Below are 23,574 nucleotides of genomic sequence, written 5' to 3' on the forward strand. Positions count from 1 at the left end.
AGTCAGTATCACAGGAGGAAGAAATGGAACATTGATGAATGGTCGAGAAAACAAGAGGCAACAAGAAAGAGAATTAGAAGAATTTAGAAGTTTTAGAACTTCTAAACGACGAAAAAAGCAGAGAACAAAGGAATGATGAAGAAAAGTCAAAACTCAGAATTGTTTTATGTGTGTGAAAAACTCAAGTGAGAAACCAAGCAACCAAGTTGTAATAGAAAACTGAAACATTTTGTTGAGTTTTGAAATTGTTGCATTTATAAATTTGCATTTTGATTTAGCAGAAGTGGCTTTAGAGACACTTATTATTTATTTAGAAAGGCTTAAGGGAAGAGTATATTTAAATATTCCAGCCTGCATGATTGTTTTTAATCACTTAGGAAGACTGATCACTTTGTGGTGACATGAAAAACTTGAGTAACTTCTTGAGGAGGGAGGTTGTTGCATTGTTCTTTCTAACCACAAAGTTTCTTAGTTTTAATATTCAGGACAATAAACAAGCAAGATTTCCGAAGGGAAGGAGCATAGTAGGATAATTTTAGCTTGTTGGTTGGCAGGACTGTCCTGCAAGCCAACACCTTTTAAATCTAAGAGAAAAAGTTTTAATCGGGACATTGACAATGGAAGTCAGAAAATATGTTTTATCTTAAGTCATATCCTTAATGTGCAGATTAATGAAAGAATTTGAAGGCTACAGTGATGTAGTATGATGCCATTTATATTCTGCAGTGAGTCGATGTGACGTGGATAAAAGTAATTTCGTGCATTTTGTAAATTCTGTTCGATGACACTGTAACCATTTTACGAACATTGCGCGATTCAATGAGGACATTGACCGGACTGTCCGGGGAGTATGTGACATTCGACCAGAATGGCCAAAATGCAATCTCTGCAGACTTCGAAATTTTAGCAGTGGACCTTCCGAGTTAATGGTTTTGAAGGATTAACGACGTTATTCGGATGATTAGCAGAACGGTGAAGGTCAGGATATTCCCGTATTTTAAAATTTTAAATTTTCGAAGTGATGACGTAACATTTCTGAGAAATGCTGAAACGGCCATTTTTGACAGAAAACGAGAGAGAAGACACAACAACATTAGTTGCGCTGACGATAGCAACGACAATCGTGATAAGAAAAACAGCAGCAGATTGCAGAGAACGTTCCGAGTTGCAACTATTGTGCTGCTACAATAGTTGCAAGGCCGTTGCGAACAACGGTGAAGGGTAAGAAGTCAGCCTTCCGGATTGGGAAGAAATCGAGATCAACGGGCTTGATTCACCGGATTCAAGAATCCGGAAGGGTCTCGGGACGCAAAACTTTTATTGACTCGTGTGAATTTTTAGCATCCTGTCATGTCCTGACTTGAATTTAATTGATATTTGGATTAGTTTTGACAAGGATGAGGTGCTAGGAGTTGGGGGAAAGGGTTGATCCATCTTCGATGGAGATGATGATTTTTATCTACTGAACAAAAACAAAAGTAATATAATGAATAGTAGCCCTGTTTTTAGGAGTGACCTCGTGGTCTGGGGATACTGAGACCCAGCCATGAGCTCACTATTTGCATGTAATTAAGTTAATTTGAGCGTTCTGGTCGAAGCCGGAGAACAGTAACGTTTTTGTCGACCCGATGTTAGAAAGACCACCGAAAAGTACTGGCTTGGTAGAGACGGTGAAAAGCATGCGAAGCTCTGTTTAGACGCTAGCCAGTCGTCTTAAGACTTAGTTTTGTTATCCGTCGATATGTATCTTCCGGGCGAATGTTACATAGCTACTCATATTCTAAAATATCAAATAATACCGGTGTTAATTCAGACTTCTACGACATCCAAGTAGCTACAAAGTCAGTTTTATATAGTCCCTTCACATAAAACAGTCTCTGGGGGACCAAGCCTCCGTTCCCGTAATCTTCCTGAGATAACGTTCTTATCTATTCCAATTTGTGTCACGGGAGGGTTCCGTGGAATATTCCTTCCCCACTGAAGCTTCCTTCTCCACTAATCTCCACTGCTAAGAGTCTTATCGTGTGTTGTTGCCGGGTGCCGGACATCAAGCCGACGGGACTTCAAGCCGAATCGTAAAATTAGGGACTTCAAGCCGAATAGTTCCTTAAAAACTCATGAAATATCATTAACTTGAAAATTTTTTTGAAGAATTTCTGAATTTCATGATCTTTCTTCAAAAGTTATTGGCATTTTCATACAGTTTAAGCCTCCAAATGATGTTTCGGAAAGTTGAAAAGTAAAACATGGTTGAAGGTATTTTTCATGTTTATATTTTATGCATTTCAAAAACCGGCTGATGTTATTAAGGGATGCCAATCACAAGTGGTGCATTGTCATGAATAACGTTTATTATTGACTAAACTTGCCAAAACTTTTGAAAACTAACGTTTTACAGATGATAAAACAGTGTTTTGAGGTGCTTGTAAAGTTTTAATTTCGGCTTGAAGTCCCTTCGGCTTGAAGTCCCGTCGGCTTGTTGTCCTAGACCCGTTGTTGCCACGATAAGAGGCTTCGTGTCTTTCGTCTCTTGTGCGACCGTTTTTCACAATATTTGTCGTTGTTCTGCTTTTTCGTCGTTTTTCGTCAAAATGGCCGTCTTTTTTGTATTTCTGAGAAATATTCCCCTTCCGATCGAAATTTTCAAAATAAAAATTCTAGAATATTCCTACCCTCCTTCGCAATACTTTTTCGTTAATAAGGTTTTTATTCGTTTTTTCTCGTGTCGCCGGAAGGTTGCGCTGTGCCATCTGGCAGAATGGCACAAACTTTTTGTCGATTTTTTTTTCGTTCAGAGTTTGAATCCCAGGTAGAAATCATTTTTAGTTTTTAGGGATCATAGAGTGCTGACAAGAAAAGACAGCAATTACCTAAAATACCTATTAAATCAAGTTGTATATGTGTAAGATGAGATTAGTTTTTTTTTCAACAATAAGATCATGACTGAAAAAAATTGTAGGTAGCGGCAAAATGTAGGTTTAATTGCTGTTCGAAAGGTATAAATGAAAAAAAGAAAACAGTCTGGGATCAATGTTATATTCGAAACGTTTTCGAGTTACTAACTCATCATCAGCAAAGAAGAAGAAGAAGAAGAAGAAAGAACACTTGAATTACTATACAATAAAAAGCCGAGGCATCAGTGTAGCAAAGTGTAAATAATAAAATTGGTTATAAATTCATTGGTTACATCAAACAAAAACAAAACATCAGAAAACAAGCAATAAACAAAACAAAAAAAAAACAAAATCGGTTACAGTTCGGAAATTGGTTGATTAAAGTATATGAAGTTTCGGATACTATAGAAAATAAAAGATTTAAGAATTAGGAACAAGCTGGTAATAAAACTTTACAAACAATTTTACAGATAGTCCAATTATACAACGTATATGCAGAGTATATACAGTTTCTCTTTCAAGCAATGTGTGAAAAATTAAACTGAATTAAAAAATATAGAACTAGCAAAAACGGTAATCACGCCACGTATTTGTATTAGTACATATAGGATTGTTTCTCAATTCACTCACGTAAAATTCTTTCAATTTTTTCTTGAATTCTGTTTTCGATTTTTCTAAATTGCGCAAAATTATGGGCAGTGAATTCCATTTTTTAGAAGTCAAATGAAAAAATGATTTTTGTAGAGAAGCAGTCGAACAATGTTTGTCAAAAATAATTTGTTTCGTTCTTTCGTTGAGCCTATAATTGGCAGTCGGTAGTCTCAGTGTATTTTCAAAAGCCTTCTTTTTGTTTGTAAGATATTGGTATAAGTATGTTATACACTTTAACTCAATTCTTTTCTCGATTCCAATGAACGATTTGCTAATGCGAAGAAGGGAAGAAGATTTAAAATTCGATCTGAAATATGTTCTTTTTAGCGCCCAGTTCAACTGTTTCTCCAGAGATAGCATCAAAGTAGCATTAATTTGTTGTAAAAAAATTGCTGAATAATCTAAATGTGATAAAACAAGACAATGAAGCAAGGCAACTAATGATAATGTCGGCAGTTGTTGTCCAATTGTATCAATAGTTTTAATCCCTTGGGCCATTTTTTGGAGAATTGTTTTGATTTGAGCATGAAAAGATAAACTTGAATCAAGAATTATGCCTAAATATTTGCATTCTGATTTTTTGGCTACATAATGCCCACTAATTACTAGTTTATCAGTATCCACATTTTTGCTATCATTTTTTTGACAAAATGTTATAAATTCATGCTCAAAACATCTGAAAAATTTGCAAACTTAATAACACATAGGAATCAAACGGCAGAAATGGAATGTGACATAGCACCAAAAATAAAAGCAACTCTTTCGTGGTGAGAAACCTCACAACAACGAAAGTTTTTAAACAAAAAGTTTAGGGAGAAAGTTTTTTGTCTTAATGAAAAGCTCCCCGTTTCATGATATCGATAGTATTTTTGTATTTGCACCACATATAATTTGCCGCAAACGAGTAGTTTCAGCAGTAATTTTGCTGTAGTTTTTTCTCTTGATTGTTTACCGGAACTCGTGCATCCGAATTGACTTCTAGGAATCAGTAATTCTTTATTCAAAATGTTACTGCAAAAAAACTTGAAGTTCAAAAAAGTCAAAAAGGAGAGTCAGTTTTCTGTTACTGAGCATTGAAACAATTGGTTTGTCTTAGTACAAAGGTTAGTTTAGCTAGATTTATTGAGCCATTCAATGATAAAAGTGTGAATTTTTTTTAAGAATGAGTGTTTGTTTCTGTTAGCCTGGTCTATTTATAGGTAGTTTCTGTTGAAATGGGTGGAGGCAGGCTGCCTTCACTGCATAGCAGTATTTAAGTTTTTTCTTGGAATTTTCATACGTATAGGAATAAGGTCAGTTTTGGGCTCCTCTATCGTTTCCCCGCCACATGACTTTTTGTAATTGCTTAAGGCAGTCTTATGCTATTTTCATGAGATATGGGCTACGTGGTCAAAAAGTTGAATGGCATGTCGTAGGAAAACAGTCGAGTAGCCCAGATTTGACGTGAACCTCAACCCGAGCTGTTCGCAGTTTGTAGGATAGTGTGTTGTAGAAAACATTTCAGGCCGGCTGGCCTGAACGTTCAATACAAAAGCTCGTAACTGTTAAATAAAATTCTCTTGCTGACGGATTTGGGGAAGCAAATAATTGATAAGATATTTTTTGGATGATACGACGGCTGGCATTTATAGCTTGCCATTATGTAACAAAGATAAGGTTCTCGGCTCTTTTCCATCCCCCCACATTTGATTTTTTTTGAGTTTTGAAATACTATTTTACTTTGTCATATTTTACATAGTCATGAGTTTTGAAATAGTATTTCACGTTGTCATAAAGGGCTCTCTTTATCCCCCCCCCACCCACCTGCTAGTTTTTAAATTTGAAATTACTGTTCACATTGTCCGATTGTCATGAAAATTGAGTGAAGAAAAGGTGTCAAAAGAAACCCATCAATGAATGAATGAATGAATGCAGACTAATTAGGCCATGACAAACATATTTGGTCTTCATAATCAACCTTTAAAACCACTCGTTAGACCATAAAGTTTATGTTTGTGTGAGGTGGGGGAAAACGAAAAACAGCCTCATAAAGTAATGGAATTTTGTCGGTAAAGCTTGCATCAATGTTACTTCAATTAAACGTTTTCGTCCGAAGACATCATCAGAAATCTAGAAAAACTCAGTTTGATGGCAATGGAAACATAAAGGTAACTTTAAGGAGGAGAATAAAAAGTAGCAAGGATAAATTTTCTCGCCAGCAAATCTGGAACTGAAAAAAAGAAGTTTTTGCATGAAACTTTGCATGGTGAACAACTTAATTAATATGAACACATTTTTTTAAAATAATTTACATCGGAACATCACGCTTTCATCCATCACATGGAATAATTAAAATGAGAGGGGCAAAGTGGAAAAGAGTCGGGTTCTCTTTTAAATCGATTCTAGGAGAGCAGACCCCGTCTTTGGTGCCAATGTGTTCGAAGTTTAAGTCTGTTGAATAATTAATTCGAGGAAAACTTTTAAAAAGATCCCATTAAATGTGTTATTGGCGTATTTTGCCTTGGTCCAGAAAATCAAAGGGTTGAGATTTTGGGGCTTCTCCATTATAACCCCCTGCGGCTCTTTTTCCTTTCCCCCGATTTTGGACGATGTGTCCAATTATCGTCCCATCAGCCTGCTACCGAAACTTTCCCTCGGTCTGGAGCGTATCTTATTTGATTACATTTACACTAGCATTAGGCCGAAAATTACGAAATACCAATCCGGCTTTATGTCAAGGCGTTCAACTGTCACGCAACTGTTAAACTTCTGTGATGAGCTTTATAGGAATCACGAACTTGGTATTTCGTCTTTTGTTTTTTATGCGGATATCAAAAAGGCGTTTGACTCGGTTCCTCACCATAAATTGCTCAAAAAACTTGCGGATTTCGGTTTGGATGTTAGCTTTCTCCAATTACTTAAAAGTTATCTTTCTGGACGCTTTCAACGTGTGCGAATCAATGGTGTGCTCTCTGATTTTGTGAGCATTATGAGTGGTGTCCCGCAAGGTAGTATTCTGGGGCCGTTATTGTTCTTGTTATTTGTGAACGATCTTCCTGATTATCTCTTATCCAAGCCATCCCTCTTTGCTGATGATCTGAAATGCTGCAGTACCTCTGTTCCCGTACTTCAACGCGATCTAGATGCTATTATCAATTGGTGTGGCGAAAATTCTCTCGATTTACATCCTGACAAATGTAAAGTCCTGAAGTTTTTTAACCACAGCTCTGAAAACCCAGATCTCTATATTGGTGATCACAAAATCGATGAATCTTTAGACGTCAAAGATCTTGGGATCATTTTCAGTTCTGATTTATCGTGGTCGCACCATGTTTCTGAAAAGTTATTCAAGTGCAACAAAGTGTACTTTATGTTAAAGCGAAATGTTCCGAGCAGTACTCCGAGACAAACGAAGGTTCGGCTCTACAAAGCATGTATTCTATCTGTGCTTACTTATGGTTCTTCTATCTGGATACCTAACAAGACCGACTTATCCAAGCTCGAAGCTTTCAACAGAAGATGCGTGAGATGGATCGGTCTGTCAGGTGATTATAAAACGTCACTGATAAAGTTAGGAATCTATCCTCTGCCATATCATATTGAAATCTCAAATCTTCTGTTTTTCCATAAACTGTTTCAGGACAAGTACGATTTAAACCCCTTCGATTTTGTTGATATAAATGACCCATCTGTATCATTACGGAGTGTTGATATATACTCTTTCAAATTAAAGAAGCGAAAATACGAGAAGACAAAGTCCTTTTATTTTGACCGTATTCCTAGACTATTGAATTTCATGAAGCTTGATGTCCGTATATCATTCCCCCGGTACAAGCGTGAAGTTATGAAGTTCTATGATACGAAGCTACGTCAAACATTCGAAGAAAACATTCCGTGTACTTGGTATGGAAAGTGCTGCTGTACCTTCTGCCGGTCATAGTTTATTTTATATATTTATATTTTTTTTTTTTTTTTTTTTTTATGTTTGCATTTCATTATTTGTGATTGTAAACTCCCCACGGGGTAAATTAAGCCTTCCTCTCTCTCTCTCTCTCTCTCTCTCTCTCTCCCACCGGCAAATTTTTATAATTCAAAATACTGCTCACATTGTCCGATTGTCATGAAAATTGACATGCAGACTAATTAAGCCATGGCAAACATATTTGGTCTTCATAATCAACCTTGTAAAACCACTCTTAGACCATAAAATTGATGCTTGTGTGAGGAGGGGGAAGAGCCCTCCCCCCTGTAATTTATACCGCCAGAATTATGTCTACGGCTATAATGAAAAAGTGTCGAATTGTGAAATACTTTTCTCTCGATGATCTTACTATGGGGAGGGGGTCGTAAATTATATGAAAGAGACAAAATTGTGCTGCTCATCTGATAAATTTATGCACGTGCTTAATAATGTTGGGTTATTACGGTCGATCAAACAAAAACTTTCAGCGTTAAAAAAATCTGAAAAGCTGATGAAAAAAAAATTTTTTAGATTAAGAATGTAGCCGAACTTTATTACCCTTGTACAATGTATTGCATTAACTATATGCATCTAACATAGGACCCATCTTGTATATCTGCTGTAATTGCCTAATATTTCCCGAAAAGCAGTGTTCTGTTCGGAACAAGCATGGGATTATTCAACGACAAAGACGATGATGAATTGAAGCAGCCAATCACAAAGCAGCAAGACGTTTCTCCATCGAATGGGGACGATGAACAGCAGCATAAGAAAGGGAAGAAATATCGCAAGGCTGATAGGTTTCAGGGAAGGAACACTCTGTGTTGTCATGGCCGGGTGGTGATGGCAAAGAGTCTGCTGGCGTTTGTGGTTACTTTGCTGCTTATTCTGGTCCCATCAATTCTTTTCTTCATTTTCGAGTAAGTATTTTTTTTGGCTATTTTCCAGTTTCCGGTTTCCCTCAAAAAAGATCATAAAAATGGTCTCTTTGCATGTTACCGACCCTTTTGATTTTTCTGAAACTCAAGTTGCAAAATTCTATTTAAAATGACTTATGATATACTAGACTGTGATAAAATGTGAACACGTGAACAGATTGTTACTACATTTCGGCTCTTTTTCCGTTTCCACCACCTGACATAAGCATCTTGTTCATGGTGTAACGGAGGATTTACAAGGTTAAGTACGAAGACCAAACTTTTGGGGATCTTTTACCATTATAGCCCCTCCCGTAAATTATTGCTCCTAGTAGTTTCTCAGAGAAAGCAAATAAGCATGCAAAGTAAAATAGCATGTGCATCTTTATTTATGTATGGATAGTTAGTAACTCTATGCAGCGCTAAGCTCAGTTCTAACAACACATGGATGCAGTTTTGTATGAATGCACTTACGAACGGAGGCGCAACAATTATTGGCTCTTTCCATTTCCCCTTTTTATATTAGCGAGTGGTTAGTGAGTGAGATATATAATCTCTAGGTCGCAGTAGGTCGTAGGTTCGAATCCAAGACGTATCCGAATTTTCCCGAAGTGGAGGCTTTTTCGATTTTTTCTTATTGCAGTTTATAGAGCTACCTTTTATCGTCTTCTCGCTAGTGCTTGCTTCGTCTTTGTGTCAATTTTCTTTTACTTAACAGTTTTTATAACATTTTTATTTATGTCGAACATTTCAGTCCTTTTTTGCTTTACCATTTCAAGAATTTAGTATAGCAGGACTTGGTCTCCCTGTAATGTAGTGAAACTAAAAAGCCCCAAATGCTAACGAAAAAATAGAAATGTTTTCTTTTTGAAAAAGCTTGCAGAAACGACAGAAATTTTCTGCGGATACAATAAAAACTGATAAAACGTGTAAATCGAATTTCTTGATTCAAAATTTTTACAGTTTGTAACAGAAGATGTTAAAAATATCGAAACTCTTGCCAACTTTTTCAGTTTATCCTAGAACTTGATTGACTTGATCAAACCATAAAAACTTTCACGAAATTTTGTAAATGAAATCAACGTGGTGCTACTAAGCTAAACTAGGTAATTTGCTTTAAATAGCCGTTGGTAACACGTGAAGCAGGTCAGTTTTTTGCCACCACCTTGTTTACTCAAAGTATTGCGGGACCCAATTTGCGGTTTGCTCGATGCCACCTCAAACCATGATTTCTCAAAACTAAATGTTCATACTAGCTCCTAGCTCGCTGACTCCCGCTTAGAAAATCCTATCACATACCTCGGAAAAGCGTATTTTGAATACCTTTTGAATACTACGCTTTGAGCACCTTATTACATACCTCGCAACAGCCTGTTGCTATACCTTATTTAGTTTTCAAGCCAAAAGCGATAAAATTTTTGAAAGTGCCGTTTCCAATTAAGCCATTTCTTGTCCATTCGGAACGATGTTAAATGGCACGACGTAATTAACAACTGGATTACCAATTCACAAGGTCAAACCAGTTAAAAAATATACTTATTCGTTATAGATATAACAGTTATGCAATAGTTTACTGTAAGCGTGAATGTAGCGACATTTTTTAACGACTCAGCTATTTTACTTGTTAATACTCTGCCAAACCTAAAATCTAGAAAACAAAATGATTCTAACTTAAAGAAACATTGTTTTGAATTCCATCAAAATCCTTTGTCAGAGTTGAAAATTTTTTTACATTTCTACTTCCAGATGTAAGTACAATGCCAGCAAAATTTTTCAAAGTAGAAGTTTTCAGAAGAAACCCTTGGGTATGGCACACAGTCTTACAGCTATCACTACATTGTCAGGAACTTAAATTTGTCATTGAATCAGCATTTGTGGTCCTAGCCTTATCAATGATTCACAAAACTCTTTTCGTATCCAAAACTTCTGTCTCGCGCTATTTCTGCCACTCAGTACATCCCCGTTTCTAGGTACCTGATGCTGCCCTGATAGCTCAACAGTTATTCACAGCCATCAGTCAGGATATCGAAATTTCACAAAAACTTCAGATAGCAACAGTGCAAATAATTGGCAATCACAATTTGATAGCACTCATTGATAATATCGGTTTGCTGCAAGAAATAACCAATTTAGCGGGCATTAAGCCAATTTAAGTGAAAATAAGCAATCAATGATGGTATTCCGGGCTCCTACAGCAACGCAAAGTAAAGCTGAAGCAATCATAACTCTAATTTGAAGCTTGAATTGCCAGTCGCGTTACTCGCTATCCACATGAAAGAAGACATCAAAGCCTTGATGTTTCCTTTGACAATCGCTTTCATGTCGACTGATAGTACTACTATTCTCTAGTGGTTGAACTCGGACGGTAAATAACCTTTCTTCATGGGAAGTGGGGCTGGAGAGTCTCTCAAAACTATCACTGTCATTAAGTGGTTCTACGCCTTGAGCGGAGAAGATCTTGCCAACACTGTTACAAAAGGGGTCTTCGACAACTTTTAGAAAATCAGCAGTTGAGTGAATAGTCCCAGCTTTTCAAACAGCAATGAGTGGCTCTTCAAGCCGAGTATAGTATTATTTTAAAAAGTTCTTCAGTCTGGTCCTTCATCTGACCTCAATGTAGGTGTAAATCGAGCTTCCAAGTTTTTCAATGTGGTACAGAAACAACAGCCTATCTTGTTCGCTTCGGACAAATTTAGTTCTTTCCGTAAACTTCAGAGCGTGGTTGCTTTTATGATCAGATTGAGCCCTAATCCTAGGCACTATCTTACTAAAGCGAAGAAGATAACCGCCTGAAGATCCACCTGAATTGGAAAGAGCATATTTAAGACTCTTGTTGCTATCGCGAAAAGAGCCCTTTGAGGCTGACTTCCATAACTGTCCTCTGACAAAGCTGTCAAAAACTCATTCCGTATTGCATAATACGCACCGTTTTTTGGACACGCCGGCCTCAATTGTTCAGCGGGACGCATTCGCATCTTGGCTGAATAGGAATGTGGGACTAACCACCCTATCATTCTTGACAGTAGACATATCCTTGTAAAATTGTTTGCCATTCAGATTGAGTGAAAATTAGATTTGCATCGTCAAGATCAGAACCAATTTATAGGCTATCTGCGCACAATAATTCAATTTAATTTTGCAATCCTTCATTTTGGTGATGTGTTGAAGTCTGTTGAAGATCTTTGCCTCATGCGTAGGAAGCGTAAATGAAAAATTGTTACGACAATGATAGCAGAGCTTCAGCTGAACGTTACCGTTAACGACCATTAACGAATAGCGGCATAGATTATTTTGGACCTTTCTACGTCTCAATCCGAAAAAGTTCAAAGAAGTAATGGTGCTTTTTGTTTTCTTGTATGACAGCTAAGGTATATCTCGACCCCTGTTATTCTGGTTAATGTTACTTTATTCTGATATCATTATTCTTATCCAAGATTTTATTTGTGTTTGGTGTGGATTTTGTTTTTTTTTCTGATAAAAAGGAGTGAAATAACGCAATTCAGTACAAAGCTATCATAATTCCCGACTACTAGAACTCGATCTACCTACTACGAAAATGCTGAAGTAGAAACATGAGCCAATTAAGGTCTTCCCTCCCTTATTTCTATTGATGGTTCAACAAACTTCTTATTGGTAGCAGAGTTGTTCTTCTTACTTTACATTGTAACATCACGCGTTCAGCCTTAGAAACACGTGAATCAACTTAGAAGAAAACAGAAAACTCGAAATGGGAAGAGGGGTGGAAACAGCCATTAACCTGGTTCGTAAAAATAAATAGGCGTGAATCAATAAAAATCTAAGATTGTGAAAGCATGCGTAGCCCGCCAATGTTATTTTGGATGTTTTGTAAGAGTTGAAAATGAGCCGTCTTAATCTGGGATTCAGCTGTTTCTTCGCCTCACAGATGTTCTACTCAACATGTTCCTATGTGAAGATTTCTGTTGTTCAAAAGTTACTTTCCCCTTCGTTCTGAACTAAAGCTTTATCACCATATAGTTCACAGTTTCTCTAATTTTGTGTTAATATTTGAATAAGACTTGTGATCAGCCTAATCGATTATAAGAAATTTCTTTTTTTACTCTAAACTTGCAAATAAAAGTGTTAATTAGAAGTGTATTCTTATTTGGTAAATGAATAGCGTCTGTTCTCTCACTCATTTGTTGCTAGTGTATTTTTCGCCGAATAAGCGTTCCTGACTGAGAGGTTAGTGTGTGAGACTCATAATCTCTAGGTTGCATGTTCGAATCTGAGACATAGCTGAGTTTTTACTAATTCGAGGCTTTTTATTGCCTTTCATAGAGCTGCTTTTTGTTGTGTTTTCGCTAGTGTTTGTGAAGCGAAGCGTTGCCTGTTTGCTAAAAAATGGTTAATGAACAAAGAAAATTATCTATTGACAGCTTTTTCATTTGGTTAATTTCATCAAAAAAGTGTCCGTCATAAAAGATTCTGCAGATTCAAAGGGCTTCATCGTAACTTTACGCGTTAGCCTTAAATAAGCGTAAAGCATATATAAAAACCGAAAATTTGAAAAGAGAAGGGGGGTTGGAGAAGAGCTTAAAGGTCATATATCATTTTCTTTGAAATCCGAAAGTTGTACTTATTTGAAAAACAAGTCAGTATTATTTTCGGTTTCCTTGTGTTTATTCACTCTTTTCGAACTGAGGCTATGTCAATGTGGTGTTAATGCTCGTACGCGGGTTAATGCTGGTTTTGAGTGACAGTCGACTTGAATGACACTTGACTTTATATTTTAAAGCTTTTTTCTCGTGGTCCAATTGTCATAACACATGCGAGTAACGAACATATTTTGTCTTCATATACAACTTTGTAAAATCAATCTCGGAGTCTCAAACGAGATGCTTCGTGTGACAAAAATTAATGAAAACTCAATAGTTAATAGTAATTCATATAGTTTCATGTTCTTCCTTCAGGAATTAAGCCTTTTTCTTCGTCAATCATAACACCGTACAATCGTTCATATCTTGTTCTGGTTTTAGGTGTGTGTGCGTGTGTGTGTGTGTGTGTGTGTGTGTGTGTGTGTGTGTGGGGGGGGGGGGGGGTTAGCAGAGGTGTCAAGTTCTGCTTTCAGTGGTTGAGTAAATTGCATTATGTGTGTTTAGTGCGCCCTATTTGTGGAAACACGTGCATCAATCAGTGCCATTGATTCAGGCCACTCTATTCTTCAATGTAATGTCCAACCTGTTTCACGCAGCCTTCACAGACCCAGGCATAGTGCCACCCTCGAACGACAAACGAACAGACGAGGAGGAGTTCTACATTCGCAAAGAGGGTGAGACACTTTTTAATACCGCTCCCCATGTACGTGTGTGTGTCAGTCTTAGGTAATTGAAAGTATATTTTTCCTTTTCCCCTCTTGCTAATATTTACTATAGATTTCCGTTCGCATCTTCTGGTTGTTACAAGAATTGGTATCCGGACTAATTAGGCCATGACGAACAAATTTGGTCTTCATATTTTGGGTGTGTGTAGTTAAAAAGAGCCAAATTAGATACTTGGGTAACTTACGTTTTAAATACGTTTTACCCCTTGATTATCGGTCAAGTAATTGTTTTTCCGTAATTATTTCACGCAAATAAGCTGCAACAAATAACCATGTCGAGTGATAATCTCAGCATGTTTTAATCGTATGCCTACCAATAATTTTGGGTTTTCAAGGTGGAATTGCGGGCACTAAAGAATAGTTTCAATATATGACGCTAGGTAAACATGATTTTTTTCGGGTTCTTTATTTGTTGGAATTCAACCACGATTACTAACATTTACCTTTTGCACCTACATTTTGCGGAATCGTTTACAGTTGCGGAATCCAGAAGAACTAGCTATATTCGCTTGTTGCGGAATCCTCGAGACGAAACAAATGCGCCGACAAAATTTACGTTACAGGTATTTGTACGCGGAATCTACGGAAATTTTGTAAATGGAATCCACTTGCATTTTGGAACATGTTTAAAGATTTGTCCCTGATTTTAGAACATGTTTAAAGGTTTGTCCCTGGAATCCAGGAACATACAGACACAAAATTGAGCGCCTATCCAGTTCACAGTTTGGCTTTTTAATGTAAAAATTAACACTGCTTGTTTTCGAATATTGACTCTGAGTTAATCATTTAAACTTAAGAGAAGGATATAAATCTCTGCTCTACTCGTTTACCTTGGAAGAGGTTCTAATTATCGTTCCAGAAATATAAACAAAAAAGGACTGCAGTTCTTGAACCGAGTACAACAGCGCTGCTCCGTAAGAAGCTGAACATCTCGGATGTTCGATTTTTCCCTCGTTGATAATTTGTCCTAATAATATATATTTTTTTTAGCTGAACGAGCGCCTCGCAATTCGGAGGAAGACACTATCAAATCGGCAGGTGGGAAGAGTGCGGCCACATCACTTCACGCTCCTTCCGCAAGAGTGCCGGTGATGAAGAGCAAGACCATCTACATAGGGGGAGACAAGGAGGTGGACTACAAGTGGTGCTACACGTGCAGAATGTGGAGACCACCAAGGGCATCACACTGCAGTAGTTGCAACAACTGCATCGGTTAGGAGTGATAATTGGAGCGAACAAAGCTCGCCTTGATTTTGCATTGGAATAAAAAAATTACCCGTTGATTCAATTTTCTCAAATTGTGTTAATTTTATCATAGGTTCTCGGAAAAAGCCTTGAAAGATGATTTTTTTTTGCGATTTGACTTTAAAATTCTATTCAATTTCATTTGCTAAAAGGAAGGCAGACTGCTCTTCCCGATTGACTAAAATTCAGATTTCCCAGCTGAATAAAAGTTAAACCTATTAATCCAGTATACTCAAACTGACTTATTTTTATCAAAAAAGTGGCAATTATAAATTTTTCTAGAGCTTTAAGTTGCGATTTTTTTTCAAAAAACAAACTGTTTTTTTCTTTTTACTGGCGTTCAAAGACCTTTCTCCAGCTGTCTGATAGCTATGTTTATTTTTGTAGTTCTAATTATTTACATCTCTAATGACGGGTAATAAGAAGTGTCGTTTTGTTGGATTTAGAGGACTTTGACCACCACTGTCCGTGGGTGGGCAACTGTGTGGGTAAGCGGAACTACCGCTTCTTCTACCAGTTCCTCCTGGCAACTGTTCTCCTCACTCTCTTCTCTTTCTGCGCCGCATGTGTTCACATAGCACTCCGTAAGTAGGACAGTATTTAGTATAAAAGTTATAGCCACCCCTCCCCTCTCTCCAGTCTAGTATCATATAAATGTAGCCAGCACAACAGTAGGGTTTTTTCATTGCAACGGAAGGGGCCGTAGTTTGCTGGGGCTATAATGGGAAAGAACCCACTGCTATCACAAAAAATTGGACATGACGCTTGCAACGCGACCCTGAAGCCTTTGGTTATTAGCGAAGTACTTGCGGTTGTTTACCGAAATCAAATAATTGCAGAAATTATCTCAAAACTTGCAAATTAGATTCGTTATATTAAATCGCAGCCAGCTTTTTTTTTTTACTAATTGGTTGTGATACAAATGGTAGTCTTTATAATTTACAGATAGTCTGCGAAAGCTAACTAAAAGGTAAGGCTGCTAACGACCATTTGTTTAATCATTCAATGAATCCAGAGACGTATGAGAATGAGCAATTGTCTGCATTTCTGCATCAGTGTAGCTATTTTTAACCGTGATTTGCATGCCAATAGCTTAGCAGGTTAGGCTTTAAGTTTGTCAATCAAACGTTGGTTTCCGCTTCACATTTGCAGCGATTTAGCATGAACTCCACAGCTTTTCTCCTTAGTAATTTTTATGTCCTGCCCGCAATATTACAATTTACTTTTTTGTTATTTTTAACTGCCTGGCCCTGAATATGAAATGGTGTGTTGAATGACAACAAACTGAAAAATATATTTGCTGCACTGATACAGTTCACGTTATCCTTAAATGTGAAATAATCCTCTGAAAAGACATGGCTCCTAATTGCGACAAGGAATCATTCAAACGGATAGTTTATGACTTTAGTGGACAGACTCGAAAGAACATACTTGGATCAACCGTACACTTCCAGCCCCCCCCCCCCCCCCCCCCCCGAAATGACCTGCACTAGAATGTACTTCCTTAGCATGTATTAATTTTAAAAATTAATTCCGCCAAAATATTCATTTCAAACAAGTGCGCTGAATATAATGCTGGAGATTTTTTTTATAGCGCCGAATAGCTATCCTATCCTGTTAATAGCATAGTAATATATTAATCATAATTTGGTATCGATTTTTTTGATTAATTACATCAATTTAATTTGCCCTCGAAGTCAATTTCTGAAAAACCGATATACCTATTTTTATAAACCGATTTTTATCTCCTATTCGTTTTTTATGGGGGGGGGGATTGTTCGGTTGATCCACATTGATTCGCAATCCTGCACTTCAACCCTTGGCTCTTTCTTTCTAACCCCTCCCCCCACTTCACACGAGCACCAATTTTATGGAGTAAAAAGCAGTTTTACAAGATTAGTTATGTAGACCAAATATGTCGTGGCCTATTTAGTCCGTATATCAATTTTCATAACAATTGGAACAAAACTTTACTTAAAAAAATTACATGTGGGGGGAAAGGAAAAAGAGCCCAATCCTTGAGTTCATCATAATGTTTAGAATTGCCGTTAATGCCTTGGCAGTTATGTGTGTGGTGTTCACTTTAATTCGGATTCATTTTAGTGGCTGAAGATGAAGGAACCGTGAACAAAGCCATTCAGAAGTCACCAACTACAATAGTAGTGCTTGTGATCTGCTTCGGATCCTTCTTCGCAGTCCTAGGAATGCTCATATACCACACCTACTTGATTGCACTCCACTTGACAACCGCAGAGGAGATCAAAGGCTTCTGGTCTCCGGCTAGTAAGAAAAGGAGGGCAGCCAAGAGTCCATTCAGTAAAGGCAACTGCTGCAAGAATCTCTGCGCTGTGCTATGTGGACCCAGACACCCTAGGTAATTAAGTCAATTTTGTCTACTATGATAATATAATAATAATAATAAATTGTTTTCAAACGATATCTAGTTACAAAGTTTTTTTATTACACAAGCAATCAGGGGCGGATCTAGGATTTTCTCGAGGGGGGGGATGAGGATTTTCGAAAATTTTGTCGACCGAATTGATTTATTCGAGCTCTCCCAAAGCACTAATAAGAACCTGTTTTGGTCAAATTTTCTGTGCCGTAGTCTAAATTTTGAAAAACAGGCCTCGAAAGGCGTTTTTAGGCACTTTTTAGAAAATTTAGACCGAAAAAATTTCGTTTTTTTGGCGCGCGCTCCCCCCTTAAAGTAAGTATATAATGGCGCCTTTAGAAACAAATTTTAGGGTCCGTCACCAAATATGGATATCTCAAAATAGTGTATAGGGGGGATCCTTTGGGTCGGCAGGGGGTCGAATCCCTGAGAGAGGGCGTCCCCCTAAATCCGCCCCTGCAAGCAATGCTTGTGTGTTATAGTATGAACTATCGTTTTTTTTCCAACCTAAGTCGCAAATTTTGTTGCGACGCAAATATTGTTGCAATAAAATGTGTTAATTTTGAAAGCGTTCATTTTGATCAATAACCAGCTATTAAGTACAGCCAATGCTAAGGATTTTAACACAGAATATATTGTTCCGACTTTTTTAACGAAAGTAACGGGATGTTTGTGCTCAGGGTGGTTTTTTCTTCAGACAAATTTCGTCTTTTAACTAATCATTTTGGCTCTTTTTCCTTTTCCCGCCGCCTCACACAAGCATCAATTTTATGGTGTGAGGGGTGGTTTTACAAGTTTGATTATGACGATCAAATATGTTTGTCATGGTCTAATTAGTCTGCATGTCAGTTTTCATGACAATTGGACAATGTGAACAGTAATTTGAATTATAAAAATTTGCATGTGGGGGGAAAGGAAAAAGAGTCGCCATTTTTGACGGGATTTTTAAATGATTATTCAAAAAGTATTGTTTTCCTGAGCTTAAATTTGGAAAGATATTTCAACTGTGATCATGTTTCGTAAGGTTATGGGGGTTTAAAAATTGCCTTTTTTGCCAATTTGGGACAATTAACGCGCGATATTTTTCGCGCTATTAACGCGTAAGTGGAGATTTAATCCGTCATAGAAATTGTTCCAAATTGGTTGAAGGAAGATTATTTGCCATAATTGATTTGTTACTAGGAGCGAAATTTATCACTTTGTACTTAATATGGCGTGTGGGGGATGATTTTTACAAAAAATCTCAAATTAATTGAAAAATTTTTATTTTATTTTTTGTTATAATTAATTTTTTCATGTTATTACTGCTCCATAGACTGCTTTATAAATTGAGGCATGTTAGTTGGTAAATTTATTTTTTTTTCAAATTGACTGGCACTGCTAATGAGTCATAATTGGGGTGCGTCACTTAAGAATTTTTGTTAACTCAAAGTTTTACTCATTCAATTTTTCCCAGTAGCGTTATCGGTCATATTTTTGCTTGTGTATGCGAAATGCAACTATGTAAAAGTTTACAGATAAAAATTGGAATCGTTTGGTAGAACACCATTAAGCCAGCCATGAATGAATTGCTGAAAAAAATATATAATTTCAGAATTTGAGAGAAAGAAATATACTGCCTAATTATACTACAGTCTAACGTCGTACGGGCCAAAAATTGGGTACTACTATGATACAGTGGTCCTTCTAAAAAGCAACTATGATAAACAGGTCCCGCATGCATTTCGCATGTTATAATTTTGATAACTAATTTATGTAGAAATTATTCATTTCAAAACTCTCGCGAAGTATGCTGTCAGAATTTTTTCAGATTAACAATTGTAATTACTATATAGTTTATATCATTAAATATGCTCGCTTCAAATTATTTTACGGTTAAAAGCAATAATTGGGTTAACTTATTTGTCATCAGAACTCAATTTTGGCTTTTTTATTTTGAATTGTCTCCCTTAAAAAGGTGAGGGGGAGGTGTTACGAAATCAAAAATAAAATATGTTTGAAAATAGAGTATATTGCGACATCTTTCTGAATGGCAAAATCATAGTTTTAATATGGCAAAATCATAAAATATTTGAGAGCTCTAGGTGTCTTATTCTCAAGGGACCTGGTTATTGTCAAGGGACCACTCTATCATAAGTAGTACGAAAAATTGACATCTTTTTCAGTTTATTAGAGCAGATTTCGCTTAATATGATTAATTATGTAAGTCATATGTTTATTTCGGTAGTTTTGCAGTTAATACAGCAACCTAATATATTCATCAATTATCATTTTTGAAACCGGTTAATTCCTTTTTTTGATTCGAAGGGTTCGTATCTCTTTAACTTTTTTCCATCTTTTGCAGAAGAATTAAATAGTACGCCTGAATCAGTATTCGCAATCTATGACTGTGATATCTATATTCTTTTTCAATATGCAGGGTTCTGAAGCTAGAGAGGCCTCTGGACGAAGAGGACCAAGAGGAGGAGAAGGTGAGAAGAGTGATGATGTCTTCTGAATATGGGTCCACTGCCCGGGCACAGCCACTCCCTCCCCCGGACCCTCCTGCAGCATCTGCTGTGAGTATTCACTTCTCAATCTAGTTACATCTAAAGAGTTAAGAAAATATTATGAGGCAGATTTCAGTTGTTCTCATGTTTTGAAATCTAAAATTTTAGACATAGCCTGTTCTTGAACCATGTTTCCCACGTAAAAAATGAAATTGAAAATTTTTTCAAGAGAAAAGTGGACAGTTTTAGATCCACTTAAACTTGTCCTTATCTCCCAAAAATAAAAAAGTATTTCGTAAGACAATCAGCGCAGCAAGACTATATAGCGCTCAAATAAATTTTTTGATAATTTAGTTAATTATGGTCCTCGTAAATTTCTTGTTTTAATCGTTCTAGATACCCTTCTTCGGCTAGAATATAGCTGTAGCCTTAAAGTAAGTAATGCAAACCAATTGCATATTTTTGAAGCATGTTTGTTTTGTGGTTTCCTGTTCATAAACACCTAATTTCAGTCCATCTTAACCCGATTGTTCATATCGAGCTGACGACATCAATCATATTTTTAAGATTCGATTAACGTGGTTCAGATTTTTATATAGGTCGCGATTATTTGTTTTTTTTTTACCAGGAAAAGTTTTAAAAATTTGTTCACGCTCAAATTAACTTTTCCCCGGTTTGAAGGAAGGAAGCTCTACTATCGCACAGCAAGAATCGACTTCAAATTTCGAAAATGGAATTTAATTTTCGGATTTTCCAGCGGAATAAAAACTTCACTTTTTCACCCAGTTTTCTCAAATTGAGTTAATTTTATCAAGAAGTGTCAGTTATAAGTTGTTCTAGAAATTCAAAGAGCTCAAAGACCATCTATTTTTTTTTTTGAAAATTTCAGCTTTTCAAAAAAAATAAGTCTGTGTTGGTTTTCTTTACTTGCGTTTATTGACCGTTTCCAACTGTTTGTTGGCTTGGCTCTGTTAACTGTAACGCCAATGTTCCGACCACTGAAAGGTTTTCGGGTGTGTTCTGGTTTTTTAAGTTTCTTTCTTTTCCACGCAGTACTTCCACAATCATCGGGATGGAGCGAGTGATATATCATATTGAAACCTTTCCGGCCATGATTTGAACGGTATTAAAAACTTCCAGAATGTTTTGTCTGTCGAGAAAAAATGGCTTGAAATTTATGATTTTGATTCTAATTGCGAGCCAATAAAGCGAGCAAGTAGACTTGTAAAAGAAAGATAAAGCAGCTGCTATTAATTTCCTCCATGCTGTACCGCCTTCTTGGGAAATCTTGATTGTTTCTATTCATTTTTCGAATGAAAACTGTTGTCAATTTTGTCTTATGTAATATGACTATCAAATATGCCCAACTTCTAGACTTTGCTTGAGATCCTCGCATCACACCAAGGACAAAAAACTACACAATTTGAAAAAGAAACTTTGTTTTATTTTTTTTTCAATGTCAATGAACGCAGTGAAGACTCTTATTTAGATATTGATATTTTTTTGTTTTCAGGGGAAAACTTTTTAAAAAATTGTCCCGCTAGAATTTGATTTTTCGTTATTTGAATTTTGATTTCAGTTCATTTAGATTTACTTCGTTAAAAGCAAGACAAATTCCACTATCGAACAGCAAAATTGTATAGACGTGATCGACTTCTAGTTTTGAAAGTGGATTTTAGTTTTCAGATTTCCAAGCGGAATAAGAAAGTTACTTATTGATCCAGCTTTTAAAAAAAATTGCCTATCATATTTTGTGCTTGAAATTCAAAGAACTTTAAGGCATTCTATTTTTTCTTTGAAATTCGGAAGTCAAGTTTTTTTCAGTTTCTTTTCCAACTGTATGTTAGCTGTTTTTTATGGTCAGAGATTTCTGTGCTACTTGTAAAGCAACCGGCTCTCCTTGGTCTTTTTTTCTTTTGGCAATTTGTCTTGGAGAGGGTCTGGATGGAATTGATCTAACTGTGTTTTCCAATAATTGTTCATATGGTTGCTCATTTTGAGAAATCAGGTCAGCTTAAAAGCTCATACCGAGATTCTTTTTCAGCCATCATCCGCAGAACCTTCATCTAAAAGTGCATCAGTTGTAGCGTCGACAGGAGTGACAACAACTCAGGGCAAAAGTAGTGCTGCAAATAATCAGGAACTGGGAGCTATTAATGAATCGAATGTGGAAGAAAATGCAGATGGGGGTGATGAGAAGAGAAAATCATATGAGTACGTGATGAGAAGTGACATGAACTCTGAACCAGGCCAAGGCACAGTTCCTCCTCCGCCACCTCCCACTGGTCAAGATCCGCGTGACGACCCCAAAAACGCGCAACGAAGTTCCGAGCAAAGAGAACTAGACAGGGAAGGTGGAATTGAGGAAGCATCTCCGCCCAATGAAAGCGGTGTTACTGCTAAATCAGAGCCCCATGTTGTGAGTGGCAACCGAAATTCGACAACAACTGAACCGAATGTTGTACCGAGACAGTCTTTAGATCAGAGATACAGTTTGACGTCATCGACGAAGAGTGCGGGTGGTGCTGCAGTACCTGGTGGAGGATCCCGCTCGGGTCGTCGGAAACGAAGCGACGTTCCGAGTATCAAATTGTCGGCGCAGAACTCGTTGGACCCGACAATTCCGAGTTCAGAGGGAAGAATCAATAGTCCGGATAAATTGTACCCAGATTATGAGCCGGAAGACGACTTTTGGGATGAAGAAGAAGAATTTGAGGATTACTCGAGCACGTCAGATAGTACAAAAGATCAAGTTGAAATACAGATTCAGAGAAATGATACGCAGAGCTCAAGTGAAAAATAAACTTAAGTTTCTTGTTCATATCTTGATTTTATTTGCTTCAATGGGATGAAGCGCCTTCTCGAGCAGCTAAAGTGTGGGTTCCATTTTTGCAATGCCGAGTATTGCTTTTTTTGTCTTTACACAAGCAAAGCTTGTGCTATAGTATGAACTATCTGTTTTTTTTTCAACCTAAGTGGCAAATATTGTTGCGACAAAATGTGTTCATTTTGATCAATAACCATCTATTAAGTACAGCCAATGCTAAGGATAATAACACAGACTATTATATTACAAATAGCACTTAAGCTTCAAGGTATCATGGATCTGTAGCGCGGAGGTAGGGAAGGACACCCACAATAAATTAAAGAGGGTTCGAATCTGGGATCGAATTTTTTTTTCAAATTGACTGGTACTGCTTATGCGTCATAATTGGCGTGCGTCACTTACGAAATTGTCGACTCAAAGTTTTACTAATTGAATTTTCCCCCAGAAGCGTTATCGGTCATATTTTTGCTTCTGTATGTGAAGTGCAACTTCGCCTCTGTGTTAAAGGTTTTATGTAGTTCTTAACAGTTTTAAAATCAAATTTATGATTAACTGTTTGGCTCATTTCTTAAAACACCAATGTTGAATGAAATTTGCAATCTTGAAATGAGTAAATTAAAGAAGATCAAAGTTTATGTAAATTGATTTCATTAGAGTCTCTATTTATGTTTTAAGTTAGAGTTAACCGCTAATTGTTAATTGTAAAATTTAAGTTCAGAACTTCTTTTTTTTAATGAGAACTACCGGCTCATTGTGGAATGCTCTATTCTGATTGGCTGAAAAATCGAACTCATAACCAAGTTAACATCCTCCCCCCTAAACGGATATGGGGGGGGGGGGCTAGGATGTTAACTTGGTCCGAATTGTTAAATAATGAT

The 23,574-nt window shown here is 36.9% G+C and overlaps 2 protein-coding genes across 2 annotated transcripts in view; one reads left to right on the forward strand and one right to left on the reverse strand.

Annotated features, from left to right (window-relative positions):
• LOC134846731 (uncharacterized) overlaps positions 1-23,574 on the reverse strand; it is a 361,436-nt gene that overhangs the window by 323,692 nt on the left and 14,170 nt on the right. The gene's annotated exons all lie outside the window — the stretch shown is intronic.
• Positions 8,020-22,858, forward strand: LOC134846366 (palmitoyltransferase ZDHHC9-like). Its single transcript, XM_063863685.1, has 7 exons — positions 8,020-8,405; positions 13,523-13,692; positions 14,734-14,955; positions 15,435-15,572; positions 17,092-17,362; positions 19,800-19,938; positions 21,914-22,858. The coding sequence occupies exons 1-7, from the start codon at positions 8,155-8,157 to the stop codon at positions 22,670-22,672; spliced, it is 1,950 nt and encodes a 649-aa protein (XP_063719755.1). The 5' UTR covers positions 8,020-8,154; the 3' UTR covers positions 22,673-22,858.

This window comes from Symsagittifera roscoffensis, chromosome 5 (assembly GCF_963678635.1).
Source record: "Symsagittifera roscoffensis chromosome 5, txSymRosc1.1, whole genome shotgun sequence".
Lineage (NCBI taxonomy): Eukaryota > Metazoa > Xenacoelomorpha > Acoela > Convolutidae > Symsagittifera > Symsagittifera roscoffensis.